General features: G+C 39.7%; 1 protein-coding gene and 1 long non-coding RNA gene across 7 annotated transcripts in view; one reads left to right on the top strand and one right to left on the bottom strand.

The window, feature by feature from the left end:
- Nucleotides 1-13,500, bottom strand: part of LOC133383382 (uncharacterized) — a 75,983-nt gene that overhangs the window by 17,185 nt on the left and 45,298 nt on the right. Inside the window, exon 2 of the long non-coding RNA XR_009762273.1 lies at nucleotides 8,223-8,277. This is a non-coding gene — a long non-coding RNA (uncharacterized LOC133383382). The remainder of the gene's footprint in view (nucleotides 1-8,222; nucleotides 8,278-13,500) is intronic.
- Nucleotides 1-13,500, top strand: part of ECT2L (epithelial cell transforming 2 like) — a 71,670-nt gene that overhangs the window by 8,237 nt on the left and 49,933 nt on the right. For 5 of the 6 annotated variants that reach the window (XM_061623983.1, XM_061623986.1, XM_061623984.1 and 2 more), the window contains exons 4-7: nucleotides 2,524-2,686; nucleotides 8,112-8,364; nucleotides 10,150-10,286; nucleotides 12,485-12,585. In XM_061623983.1, coding sequence (XP_061479967.1) covers nucleotides 2,524-2,686; nucleotides 8,112-8,364; nucleotides 10,150-10,286; nucleotides 12,485-12,585 — 654 coding nt within the window. Of the gene's footprint in view, nucleotides 1-2,523; nucleotides 2,687-4,069; nucleotides 4,161-8,111; nucleotides 8,365-10,149; nucleotides 10,287-12,484; nucleotides 12,586-13,500 lie in introns of those variants that run through there. The other variant, XM_061623989.1, reaches the window with a different exon arrangement.

Raw genomic sequence — 13,500 nt, forward strand, 5'->3', positions numbered from 1 at the left:
ATTATTTTTCCCTGTGAAGCAAATATAGTAGATATAGTCTTCATGTATCTGTAGTATCATACTGTGGGAGGAGTCCCCTCAGTCTTTCTCCCATTGAAGGTAATTCTTTCATTTTCCTTCCTGTTTTATCTACGTGTAGGTTTAAGATTGAGTTCAAGTCCCCTTCCAGTTGGACCTCACTTTTTTAAAAGTCATGTAAGATTCTGAAAGTGTTTCTCGGGAAGACTAACTGATTAGAGTTTGGGGCATATGTTCCCAGAGTGAATGCTTTCCCTTCCTTCCCAATTGTGCCCTTAAGAAAGAGGTGTTCCTTGAGGGTCTTTAAGAACATCTTTAACAAGAAATCCAACATCAATTTTAATCCAAAAAGCCACACTTCTTGATTTTAAGGTACCAAGTGCTTCAACCAGGTCTCCCCTTTAGAGAGGTAACGTAAGGTGGCATTTAATTTTCTTTTGATGAGTCTCCTGCAGGATTATGATATTACTATTATTACCTTGCAATGTTTTCCAGACTTTTTTCCACTTTACAGAAGTCCCCAAATCCCTAACATTCCATGAGGTTATTTTCAAATCACAGACTGCCATAACTGAGAAAAAGACAGTTGCAAATTGTTTCAACCCTAGTATATAACTGTTGAAATGCCACAGATGTAAACTCTTCATTTAGGGTAAAAAAAATATAAAACAGGGATACAACAAAGAACCCAGTAGTAAGGGAACAAGCTCCATCCCTGGAGTCTCCAATAAGGGAAGAGCTCCATGTAGAGAATAACTATTTTCTCCACTGTGATGGGTTTGACTGAGTGGGTAAGTCCCCTTTTCCTCTTTTCTGAGAGGTTTTATGTGGTTTTATCAAGCAGAATGGCCAAATTTTCAATAAGTAACAGATTGAATAAATTCAAATAACAGTAAAGTGAATAACTTAATTGTATAGAGACTATAAGATGAGTTAGAGAAAAGAGTAACAAGCTAAATTTGGACTTAACATCAAGCGCTCTGATATAAGTAGCTTTGTTGTGTTGAAGGTGCTCAGTTCCTCAGCAGAGAAGCTTCCCTTACAGCAGAAGTGTTGATAGCTCGTTACATTTCACACACAATGAGTGAGTATCAAATATTACAATGAAGAGTCAATCCAGAGTTACAGAACAAATTAGAAGAGTTGCTGTGTTCATACAGTAATTCAGTTGTCATGTCCGATAATGTTTTCAGCCAGTAAAGTTTATAAGTATGATTTTTAATAGGATTTCTGATAGGATAAAGCCACATTAAGTTGTTATAGTTTTCATATTGTTCCATCTTCTGGAGTGTCACACTGATTTCCAGTTTGTTTTGATCTTTTATTTGTTTCTGTCATCTGTTTCCAGCATCAGCGCTCCCCGTTAGTCATCAAGGTCAGAGCTGGATTGGGTCGGCTCCCCAGCTTTGTACATCAGTTCTTGTGCTTCTCTTTTAGTTGTTATGACACATTGCAAGTTGTTGTGGGTCACAGTCATCCAAAACGAAAGACCCATTTATATCTTACATTTTTGCTGTGCAGCCATTCAGGATAGTGTCTAAAGGATCGTGTCCTTTCTAGGGTCTCTCAGCTCAAATATTGAAATGCTTCTATGTGATGCTCCTTATATTTGGCATTTCCAATGTCACTGAGCTTTCACATGATGAGTTATTTTGTAGTGAAGTGCCAAAATTTGATTATTATGTCCCTGGGTCTCCTGCCTTCCTTTGGCTTGAGGCAGAGCACCCTGTATACTTGCTCCATACCTTCCCGTGTTAAATGTAAGTCCGGTATTAGAGCATTCAGCCAAGACAGTAGGAATGTTTTTAAGTCTTGTTCATCCAAGTTCTCTGATAGATTTCTAATGTGGAGGCTGCAGTTGAAGCTGTGTGCATTCGAGCTTAGTGGTGTAATTGTGCTTAAGGCTTAAATTCATGGACTCATCTGTTGTGGTTAAAGCAGAGATTGTAGTGGCCATGGTCTTAATTTCTTCTTTTAAAGTTTTAGCATGTATTGCCATTCTGCAGACAGGTCTTTTTTTAATTGTTCAAGCATTAGTTTAATAGAATCCAGATCCACCTTACCAGTACACGACCCTTTTGGTGCCATTGCAGCCTCATCATCTATGCCTTTTTCAGCTGGAGTTGTGTTTATGAGTTTGAAAATCAGATAAGTATTTTGTTCTCTCTTTTTTGATGTCATGGAGGGTTGGCTCACATTCAAACGAACTCTCTAAAACGTTTTCCAGTACTCAGAGATCAACTGTCATATTTTGAGGAAATATCTTGCGGCTGAGCTGGAAAAGTGCCATATTTCTTTGATGTTACCCCCCCTCACAAGATTTGTATTTCAAATAATGCTTCTGTATTACAACAGCAGAACTGCTTGATGAAATGCATTTTGATAGTTCGTTTATAACCATCTAGCATTAAAGCATAGTCGTTTTCTCAGACAATGCATAGTTATTTGTATATTAATACTTCCAAGAATCTATAACCACCCATTTAGAGTTGTCCCATTTCACAGGTTTGCTGAAAGATGGTTTATAGAAAATATCCCCGTGACCAAAGTGGACTTCACCACTGTGCTGCCACGTTTCATATCTTTGTACATATTCTCTTTTCTCAATGCCAAAGATCTTTGTGCATCAGCCCAAGTCAACTGGCACTGGAAGTTTTTAACTGAACAGGTAAGCTCTGTATGTGTATGTGTACATACATGTTATTGTGACTAACAAAACAGAAGTTTTTATTTTACTAGCAAAATATTTCGGCTTCCGCCTTCATCAGCTGCTAACGTACAAATGCTGCTACTAAGGTGGCAGTTATAGAGCTTTGAGGATGGAACGCTCAGAGGCTTCATTTGCAGAAGCTAAGTAGTGGTGGTACTGTCCTCCAGGTTCAGGCCATGTGGTGCCAATGTGTTAAGAGAGTATATCCAAAAATTCTCCCTCTTGGTCAGTGTTGTTGGATCTGTTGGCATCACTATAGCTGTTAGGTAAGTCCAACAGGCTGTGACCCTCAATGTTGAAATGTTTTGCAACTGGTTGCTCCACTTTTTTAGTCAGGATTGCTGATTTATGGTTTCTGAAGGGTGTGCATAGGTCATTTGTAGTTTCTCCCGCGCATTGGATATGACATCCTGTTTTTTTGCATTCGATGACATAAATTATGTTGCAGGACCTAGGTGATGTTCTGCTTGATGTAATACGTTCTGCTTATCTTGGTGCTTTTGAAAGTAGTAGTGTCCATGAGATACACACAGGTAATACAGTGTTTGGAGTGACAAGGATGAGATCCAGGATTACTTATAGGTGTCTTAAGCACAGCTCTCACTAATAGTTTGTGTAAATTAGAAGACTGGTGAAATGCTACAGGAGGCTTGTTGATGGCTCCAGATTGATAGCAGCATTTGTATGTTAGCAGCTGATGAAGGCAGAAGCCGAAACACTTTGCTACTAAAATAAAAACCTCAGTTTTGTTAATCACAATTACTGTATGTGTATATATTTTAGGTGATTAATAGAATCCTTATAGGGATCCAGAGCAAGCTGGGGTGAAGTTCTTCTACTGCTTTCAAAACTGTTTATTTATATCCATCAATCATTCAGTCTCAGGAATGAGGAACCTCAGGTCCAGGGATCAAATATCTGGCCCTTGGTATTCTCCCCATACCCACCCTGCCTAGCCACACCTTCTGTCCCTAGGCCATGCCCCTTTCTGGCTCTGCTTCACAATTTTTGCCTGGCTAGAATGTATCCTTAAAACTCTGATAATGTCTTTTGCTTGCCTGGATGAAGGATAGAGAGGTATGTGTAGAAACTAGCCTATTGTACAAAGGTAACGTCTACATTTGTTGTTCCACCCACTTTTGCTTCTGGCTCTGCCTGTTACTGGCATGTAGCCTGTAATGGGCCATCCCAGATAATGGCTTAAGATATGCATAAATTATGCTGAAATCATTTAGATCTGCTTATATATGCTTAGAAGTCTGCTTCATGCATAAGAGCCAAATAGTAAGAAAGGAGTAGTTTAAAAGTGCCTCCCCTTTTTCCTCCGTCTCCTGATTAAAGCTGTAATTTTCCTATGAAAACAACTGGAACAGACAGAGAGATAAGAGATCTGGGCAAACAGCCAATGTGTTATGTTAAATGTCAACATGAGGTAAGAGAAAGTTCCTTATATGGTGAAGTTAATCTAACTAGGTGAGAATGGAAGACTCTCCAGGAGCATCTGGCTAATGACCTGATGAAGAGCCTGATGAGGTTGCATAAAGACACATAGCAAAAAGGTAAATAAGGCCATGGGAACACACCTTCCCTTTGATAAGAAAGTGAATAAAAGGTCATGTTTTATAGCACTCATGACCCATCAGCTCTGCTGGAGTGGGGAGTTGAGGAAAGCAGGAGAACCATCCATCTATTCCATTCATGACATCTGATGGGTGATGTATCATGACATGTATGTCCATGTACTTTGTAACTTTGGCTCTGTGATATGACCTAGAGTTTAACTCAGTCCTTCATCTATTGTAACTTGGTTTAATTAAGATGTGCCTTCAGAGATTTTTACTTTGATATTGAATTGATATCCAGCAACTTCTTTCATGCTGATGTATATTTCTCTTTTTCTGTTTCTGCAATGATGGCTGAGGCCACCTAGAATGCATTTTATTAGTTGTAGTGTGCAAGATATGAATAAATAGCATATATTATAAAGACTGTTCTGCTGTCTGAAATCTGACTCCCAAATAGAAAATTTCTGATACTCCCAAGACTCAAAATTCTTGAGTGGGGTCTCCTCTAATTCTCCACCTAGACTAGATGACTGCTGTTGATAACCTGTGAGCTTAGGTGAACTAATGTTCAACATACAAGAACTCTATGTAGACATGGAGAAAGGTAGAAAGCAAGAACCCTCGACCCTATGCATTCACTGGCAAAAGGGCTGACTTTGCCGATATCAGGCCTCTAAAAGGGAATGTGTCCCTCAGTCTGGAAAAAAAAATGCCCCCCGCCCTTGGTACATATGTAGCCAATACTAATTTTTCATTTGGTACAAGTACAAGAAATTGCTGTGTTTTCGAGCCACACTATAGCCCTCTTCAGGCATTTTAGAAATCCCACATGTGAATGGGAGCCATGGGCTGAGCATGCTAGCTCTGACCCTATCTCCATTGCCGTCTGCAAGTTGGAGGGCAATTGTCTGACATGAGGAGCCTGCTTCTACTTATGTAGGCTCCCCGTGTGATGTAGAACCCTGGACAATTAGGACTTCTCTGAAGGCCTGTTTACACCTGTATGAGCCTGCCCAAGTGTTAAGAGCAGCATCTGAGACCTTACTTTCTGACTCACTACCACTAAGAGCTGTGAGGCTGGCAGGTGCTAGGGAGAGGGCTTTTTCAATGCTGAGCCCACACCTTTGGAATGCCCTCCTCAGATTGAGTCATCACTGCGGGTCCTCATAATAAACCAAGAAGACACATTTATGCAACTTTGCATTTGGTTGAACTGTGCTGTAGTTGAACAAATATTTAGCTGATCTCTTTTTTGTATGTGAAAAAGTGTGTTTTAGAGTCTTGTAAACCATCTTGCGAGGGCAGTGTGCCCTGAAAGGTGGGTTTGACAAACAATATTTTAAATAAGTCATGTTTTACATTTCTTTTTTTTTTTTTTTTTCAATAATTTTTATTCAGATTTTCATAAAACATACAAGACAAAATCATAAAACATTCAAAGACAAAAAACAAAATCAAAAATAGTTAAACAAAAAGAAAAAAAGAAAAAAAAAACAAAAATAAAAAATAAAGAGTAAAATATTGACTTCCCATTTGTCAAAGATCAAATCAGTTATAAGTCTATAATATATAACAATCCTGTCTCTTAAGTCATATTATAAAATCACTTTCCTCCAGTAGTTATCTTACTTAATCATCAAATCTCATAAACATTACTTTATTCTTTCCACAAAAAGTCAAAGAGAGGTTTCAATTCTTTAAGAAATATATCTATCAATTTTTTTTTCCAGATAAGCATATCGATTAATCCATCTCATTACTAATTATGATAATCTTATTGTCATAACCATAGTCAAAATAAACATTTCAATTAATCCATCACATCAGAATCTGTTAGGTTCAGTAATTTCAGTAGCCATTGTTCTATTATCTCTATTAGTTCCATTTTCCATCTTCCATCTTCAGTAGTCTTATTAAGTCCAGTAATTTCAATATCCAATCTTCCATTATCAGTATTCCATAATAATCTTGCTGTCAAAGCCATAGTCATATAGTAAGAGTCTGATGGGAATTACCTCTATCCCAAATATTTTCTTGCCATCCATTCTGAATAGGTTGCTGAAATACTGCTGTAAAATCATATCTCTGTTCTTTTTTTCAAAATACACTGGGTCATCTCTTAAAAGTTTTTCCATTGTCACATGGCTGCAGTTAATTCCATAGATTTTCTCTATATTGGGCTCCATCACATCATTCCAGTCCAGAAAATAATCCATGCCATTGATAACTTTATCTCTAGAATCTTCATTAATTTCTTCAGAGATAACATTGAGTTCCAAACAATAGATTTTATTTCTAAAGTCCATAGACTCCAAATCTTGTTCCTGTTCCACGTTTGTTCCAATCTCCGGGATCTCCTCTCTCACAGGGACCCCTATTCCAGTCTCCAGGGTCTCCTCTCTCACAGGGACCCCTGTTCCAATCTCCGGGGTCTCCTCTCTCACAGGGACCCCTTCCAGGGTCACCTCTCTCACAGGGACCCTTATATCTTTAATCTCCTGCTTCATTTTACTCAATTCAATTTTCATTATCTCAATCTCATCCATTATTTTCTGAAACATAGTTATTTCCAGATTCTCAGCCACTTTCTTAATTGCCATTTTAAAAGAAAAATATAGGAAAACCACTTCTTATTTCAGCAACAATTGGGTTAATACTCCAAACTTGGTGACATCACAGTATAAACAGAGCAGACAGCCTTATCTCTCCAATAGTTAAGTAAACAAAATGCAGTTCCCAGGATCGAAACAATTAATGGCAATCGTCAAGAAACAGATTCGTCAAAATAAAATAGACCAAAAAGAGAGTAGTCTCAAAACAGTATAATATTTTTCAAAATAAAAATCTGGAATAGAAATCCCTCTTCTGTGTATATCTTTAGAATGCAAATCCAGGACAGCTTTTTGCAACAAAAACAGAGATAAGCTATTAATTAGTGCGTAGCAGAGAGAAGTTACGGCTCCCCAGTGAGATGTCAAAAACCGATCAATCTGGCAAATCTCTTTTAAACAGCAACAATTTAAGTCAAGTAAAAGAAAAATATAGAAAGAAGGGTGCTTGCCTGTTAGTGCGTTCTCTCTTAGAAGATAAGATGAACGTTCGCTTTAACAGATAGAGCTTGCTGTTGAAAATCCGTCCCACCTTCGTCGGCTGGACCTCGTCCCATAAATTAATGAGATCTGGTCGTCCCAACAAAAATAGGCTTTGAGGTTAATCTCTTCGTTTCTCCCTACCCGGGAGAAGTTTAATCAGTCAAAAAAAAAAGAAAAAACTGACTGATATATCTGAATAAGCTTCTTTTGAGGCAGGAGCCCGTCTCAAAAGCAGGCACAGGCTAAGTCACCCTTCCCGGAAGTCCAATTAGGACTTCTCTGAAGGCCTGTTTACACCTGTATGAGCCTGCCCAAGTGTTAAGAGCAGCATCTGAGACCTTACTTTCTGACTCACTACCACTAAGAGCTGTGAGGCTGGCAGGTGCTAGGGAGAGGGCTTTTTCAATGCTGAGCCCACACCTTTGGAATGCCCTCCTCAGATTGAGTCATCACTGCGGGTCCTCATAATAAACCAAGAAGACACATTTATGCAACTTTGCATTTGGTTGAACTGTGCTGTAGTTGAACAAATATTTAGCTGATCTCTTTTTTGTATGTGAAAAAGTGTGTTTTAGAGTCTTGTAAACCATCTTGCGAGGGCAGTGTGCCCTGAAAGGTGGGTTTGACAAACAATATTTTAAATAAGTCATGTTTTACATTTCTTTAATGATTAGGTAACAGCTTCCCTTTGACAGTAAACTTCTGTTTTTACTTTCCTAACTAAAGGATTGTCTGTGGATGCCAAAATGCATTACGTTTGGATGGTTTCTACCATACCTTCCTGAAAAAAATGAATACAGTGCTTGGAAACAATATTATATAGCCTGTGCAACTGACCTGGGTTACTTGACTCCAAGGGAAGTTGCTGAATCTCATGGAACTCTCATTGAACCTAAAATGAAAAATGAAGACCAAGAAGAAAGCCTACATGAAAAATGCTTGCAAAAAATTATGAGAGAGAGATTGGCTCTACACAAAAGTAAGTTGAATGAAATTGTGACTTGATCTATTTATTGGTAAAGAAGGATCATATAGCTATGCTGTAATCATATATCTACTCCCAAGTAAGTGGGTATCCTTGAACTCAATGGGGATGTATAGGATGGCATTGTAAATCTAGCCAAAAGAGACTAAATTCAGTTATTTTGCTGTAATGGAATAAATGACAAATATATATCACAGGAAAGCAGTGAATTTTTAGTTATTTGATGGATCTTGTTTCCCCATACATGCAACCAACTGGTAAGAAAATTATGGCAAATTCATGAGAGAATTCTTCTGCATAAGCTCCACTATGATGAATGAAACTTGTGCAAGAACATGGATAGTTCTTATTTTCTTCAATGGGGCTTGCAAAGAAGATAGTTTAGTACATTTTCCTATGTTTGAGTTGCCATTTATGTGACCAATTTTTCCTTTCTCCACTTCCAAACTCCTGAAAAGCTTCTGGTGCAAGATTCCTCCACCCAATTTTGGACAATTCCCCCTCCTTCTGCAGCCCCTTCTGACATAGCTCACAATGTTTAGTAGGTCCTCTTGACCCTTTGGAGTGTCTCGGCGGGGGGAACAGGGCTACAGTGGGGAGGACAAGAACAGAAAGTTGATTTGAACAAGCCATCTTTCACTCACACAATCATTGGCTACAACCCTGAGTCTTTAAAGTGGTTCTAGAAATGCATCTCACATTTCGTTCATGGAAAGGCATAATAACATCTGTCTCTACTAGCTGCAATTCCCTTCTGATAGACTGGACCCCACCACAAACATGTTGGAACGTTCAGTGATAGTGCCTAATACACCACAATTTTACATGTTGAGAATACAGCACCACTAAATCCTCCGTGGTGCAGAGTGGTAAGCGGCGGTAACGCAGCCGAAGCTCTGCTCACGGCCAGAGTTCGATTCCAACGGAAGGAGGAAGTCGAATCTCCGGTAAAAGGGGTCAAGGTCCACTCAGCCTTCCATCCATCCGTGGTTGGTAAAATGAGTACCCGGCATATGCTGGGGGGTAAAGAAAGGCCGGGGACGGAACTGGCAATCCCAACCCGTATATACGGTCTGCCTAGTAAACGTTGCAAGAAGTCACCCTAAGAGTCAGAAATGACTTGCACTACAAGTGCGGGGACACCTTTACCTTTACCTTTAGGGGAATTCGGTGGTTATTTCCAGGTAAAAGTGAGGAGCAAGGTAATACAATTATCCAAGAAATATTCCATTATTATATCACCTTTAGAAAATAAATTCAAAACCATTTCTTACATGAAATTCACCTTTATTAGCAAATACAGCACTATAGAACTTGTTTTTGTATAGCCAGCAATAGATTTTAGCTAAGCTTTGTTGAGATGCTGCAGGCATTACAGAACTACTGGACAGAAGGCCTGTACACACACAAGCACATACCCATGTTTTTTACTTCATGTACCTGTGTCATACATGTATGTCAGAAAACCATATCTAATATAGATAAAATCCTACATGGTCTCATATTTAATTTTCATATAAAGCTTAGAACAAAATAATGGTACCATTTATTAAATTATTCCTTAGATACTTTTTTACAACTGTGATTATTCCGACCATTTGTTTCTGCAGGGTGAGCCACTATTTAAAAATTGCTTAGCAGTTCTTTTCTGCTTATCCCCAGCCTGCAAATTTATGATTTTCAAACCGATTGTATAACGTGGTAATTGGAGAGATGTACACAGGCAGCTTTTTGAAACCAATGAATTAAATGGCACTGTCTATGGTGCTTATTTTTCAGAGGAACTATTCAAAGCTCGTCCGCCTTGGATAAGTGGAACACGGAGCTCAGGATTTTACAGATCTGGATTTCAACCAAATTTGTCTCAAACAATCCATGACCAGGCTAGATCAGCAACAGCATTGTTTCTAATGAAGGTATTTCTTTTTCCCTCATATGTTGTTATAGTTTGTGTCAGTCTGTACACATAGAGCTTACACTGACTCTAGTCTTTGCTCATTTTAAATAATAGAACTCAGTACTTGAACATGTGGGGAGTGAATCTGAGCAAGGCCAGTGGTGCAGGCACCGATCAAAGTCTATGCCTTGGGAGGATCCACTGCCCCTCCTGCCCTTCCTCCTTGCTGACACTGCCTGTTTATCTGCCGTCTCTGAGTGAGCAGTGCCAGGGCAGAGAGCATCTTTACATGTGTTGCCCCTCCCTCTTTTAGGCAGCTGTGCATATCTGACCCAGAGGGAGAGCCCAGGCAGCAGGGACAGTAGGAAGAATGTAGGTTGACTCAGGGAGGGTGGGCCAGTAGTGGCTTCTTGCCAAGGGACCCCCTTTCCCCAAAAAACTGGGACTGATATTGTACTTGAGCTTGTGCAAAGTACCTTTTCTTCTTCATGGAGTTAAGACCTGGATTCTGAGAAACAAAATTTCCTTCCTCTCTTTTAACTTTCGGTGGAGAAAGCATGACAGTATTTCTAACAAATATATTAAAACATGGCAAATCTAGACAGTATGATAAAAAAGTTGTCTCTGCAATTAAATTCAAATACCATTTCCCTAATAAAACTGGAGGCTGTAAATATTCCACATTATTATTTTTCCCCTTTGTGACCACCTTGAAAGCATTGCTTGATATCCCATTCAGACCACAGCTTTGATCAACACAATTTAGCATTCAGGGGTTTTCCCCCCTTTGAAAGAGGTCTCTCATTTGACCGTGAACTCTTGACAATCTTCATATGACATCAGATAGCACTACCTTACCTCCCAAAATGTCAGGGAAGGTTATAATATATACTTATTTGATTTTAGCCTCTTGACAGTCCTGGTCAGTTAGACAGAGAAAAAATCACTTTCCTGAAGCTACTCAGTAGGCTTCAAACTTGACTGCAGAGTTCAGAAAAGATCTCTCCAATAAAAATGTGAAGACATGGTTTTGTGTTGTTGCAGAATAAACTTTCATCAAATTAGCATTCCTGCTGAATTTAATTGAAAAAGAAAATGCAGGAAGATCTAATTGCAGTTGTAAGTGTAAAATGATGTGCGCGTGTCTGTGGGGGGTTCAAACTTCACATATACACTGATATATATGTTAAGGGAATGTAAGTTGAAGTTAATGTGCATATTCACCAGGCTTTCTCTGCTATTCCTCTTTTGCCTGCTGGGTAACCCTTTCTCAGCTGGTTAAATCTTCCCTACCCTGCAGTTCCTATAATGATTGACCCCAAGTTGCTATTAAGCTTGTTCCTTAGTTTAATAGCAGTGTGTATGTAGTGGGAGCAATTTCTATCAGAATTGTGGGAGGGGGGAGAGAAGGTTTAAAACTTTCCTCTCCCAGCAACCCTCCCTCTTGTGCTCCTCAGCTGACTTGGGAACAGGTGAGAATGTGAAAAGCAGGCTGACTGCAGAAAAACTGTAATCTTTATCTGGAGCCTTCCCTTCCCCCCCCATGCTGCTCTGCTGATCAGTGGGAGAGTATGTTGTGGGCCAAATAAAATTAGGTAGTTGGCCAGAAGCAGCTCAGGGGGCACAGACTGTACACTTCTGAACAAGAGATGGGAGGAGGGGAAAGCAGACTTCTTGGAGACTATGCAGTCTGACCAGAGAATATGCAGTCTGACCAGAGAATGTACAAAATTCAATTGATATATGCACATTTCCCAAGGTCTGTTGGAAATTCCCTCCTCATGGAAGGATTATGTGCACATTTTCCATGAGGCCAACTGAATGTGCATAATGGCCAGTTATTATGCACATTAACCACTAAACTTGCATTCCCCTTAGCATATACATACATTGGTTGTGTACACACTGTACCTTTCATACATTTAAAGCGTATCCTTCTCCCCCATAGAATCCTGGGAATTGTAGCTCTGAGAGGGATCAACTCTAATTCCTAGGAATCTTGGGGCAGGGGTGCATCTGCTTTAAATGTATGGTATGGAGGCAGCCATATACACTGATGAGATATCAACTGGCAGAAAGAATTAGAGCAAAAGAGTGTGGGAAGTACCTGGTGTGGAGGTTGTCCATCGCTCTTGATGAAGGATGAAAGCCTGAGGCTCAAACTGCAACATCTCCTCCTCCCCCTCCCCATTTAATAGTGTCTCTCAACACTTTCAGAAAAGAATGCTTTCTCCAAGTGAAAAGCTTTTCAAACAGATTTCTGAAGAAGCTAAACCTCTGCCAAGAGTTGGTCTGGAAGCTGGGAAGCTTCCAAAAAGGTAAGCAGGACTTGAGATTTTAAAAACCTGAGCTACCTACTTTCTGCATCTGTAGATGTGGAGAAGGTGAAATATCTGGTAGGGGAGGGGAAGTCTGCAGGACCTTCTGAAGCCTCATAAGATCTTCAAAGCTACCATCAAGTGAGGCTTGCACATGCAGAGACCATCCCTTGGTGTGCAAGTCTTCACATATGTGTGCCTAAACGTAAGGAGCTGCAGATAGGCTCAGGTCAGAGCCAAAGAAGATATTTCCAGTGATGGCCTTATACATGGGGAATGAACATGGTTTACCCTGTTTACTCAAGAGCCAACTAGAAGCCCCCCATGGCCTTGCCACAGAAGGGCAACAAGACACAGGGCCTGTCCAAATGACTGTATAATCTGCAGTGTTATTGCTTTGTGTCCTTATTAATTCACCGTCATCCATATGGCGTTTCAAGCTAGTACGGATTTTCATGTTCACAAATCTGCATTAGAAATACCACCAAAAAAACAATATGCTTTCCTGTATTGATAATCAATCACATTAACATCCGTGCGCTTGGACACAATGCCACGGACTTTCCTGTAATAGGCAGTCCATGGGTGTTCCTTCATCATATGCCATGACTCCTTCCCACCCAATAGCACATCCACAAACCCATGCATGCGTGGGAACTAATAGAAAAGATATACATTTCTGTGCTGTTCTGAAAAATTGTGCAAAAAGCAAACAACCATTATGGCCCAATCACGGAAAAGGGGTGGACTTAGGGGAGTGGCCAATGCTAAAGCAATTCAGACCAAAACAAAGCCCACACATATGGATGCTTGATAATCAGGTTTTCACCTTAATCCAACTACAGACAGGACATGATGGATCTCGAGGCCACCAACCAAATGTGGAAAATGTGGATTTTGCGGTTAGGTATGGAT

The sequence above is a fragment of the Rhineura floridana genome, chromosome 4 (assembly GCF_030035675.1).
Source record: "Rhineura floridana isolate rRhiFlo1 chromosome 4, rRhiFlo1.hap2, whole genome shotgun sequence".
Taxonomy (NCBI): domain Eukaryota; kingdom Metazoa; phylum Chordata; class Lepidosauria; order Squamata; family Rhineuridae; genus Rhineura; species Rhineura floridana.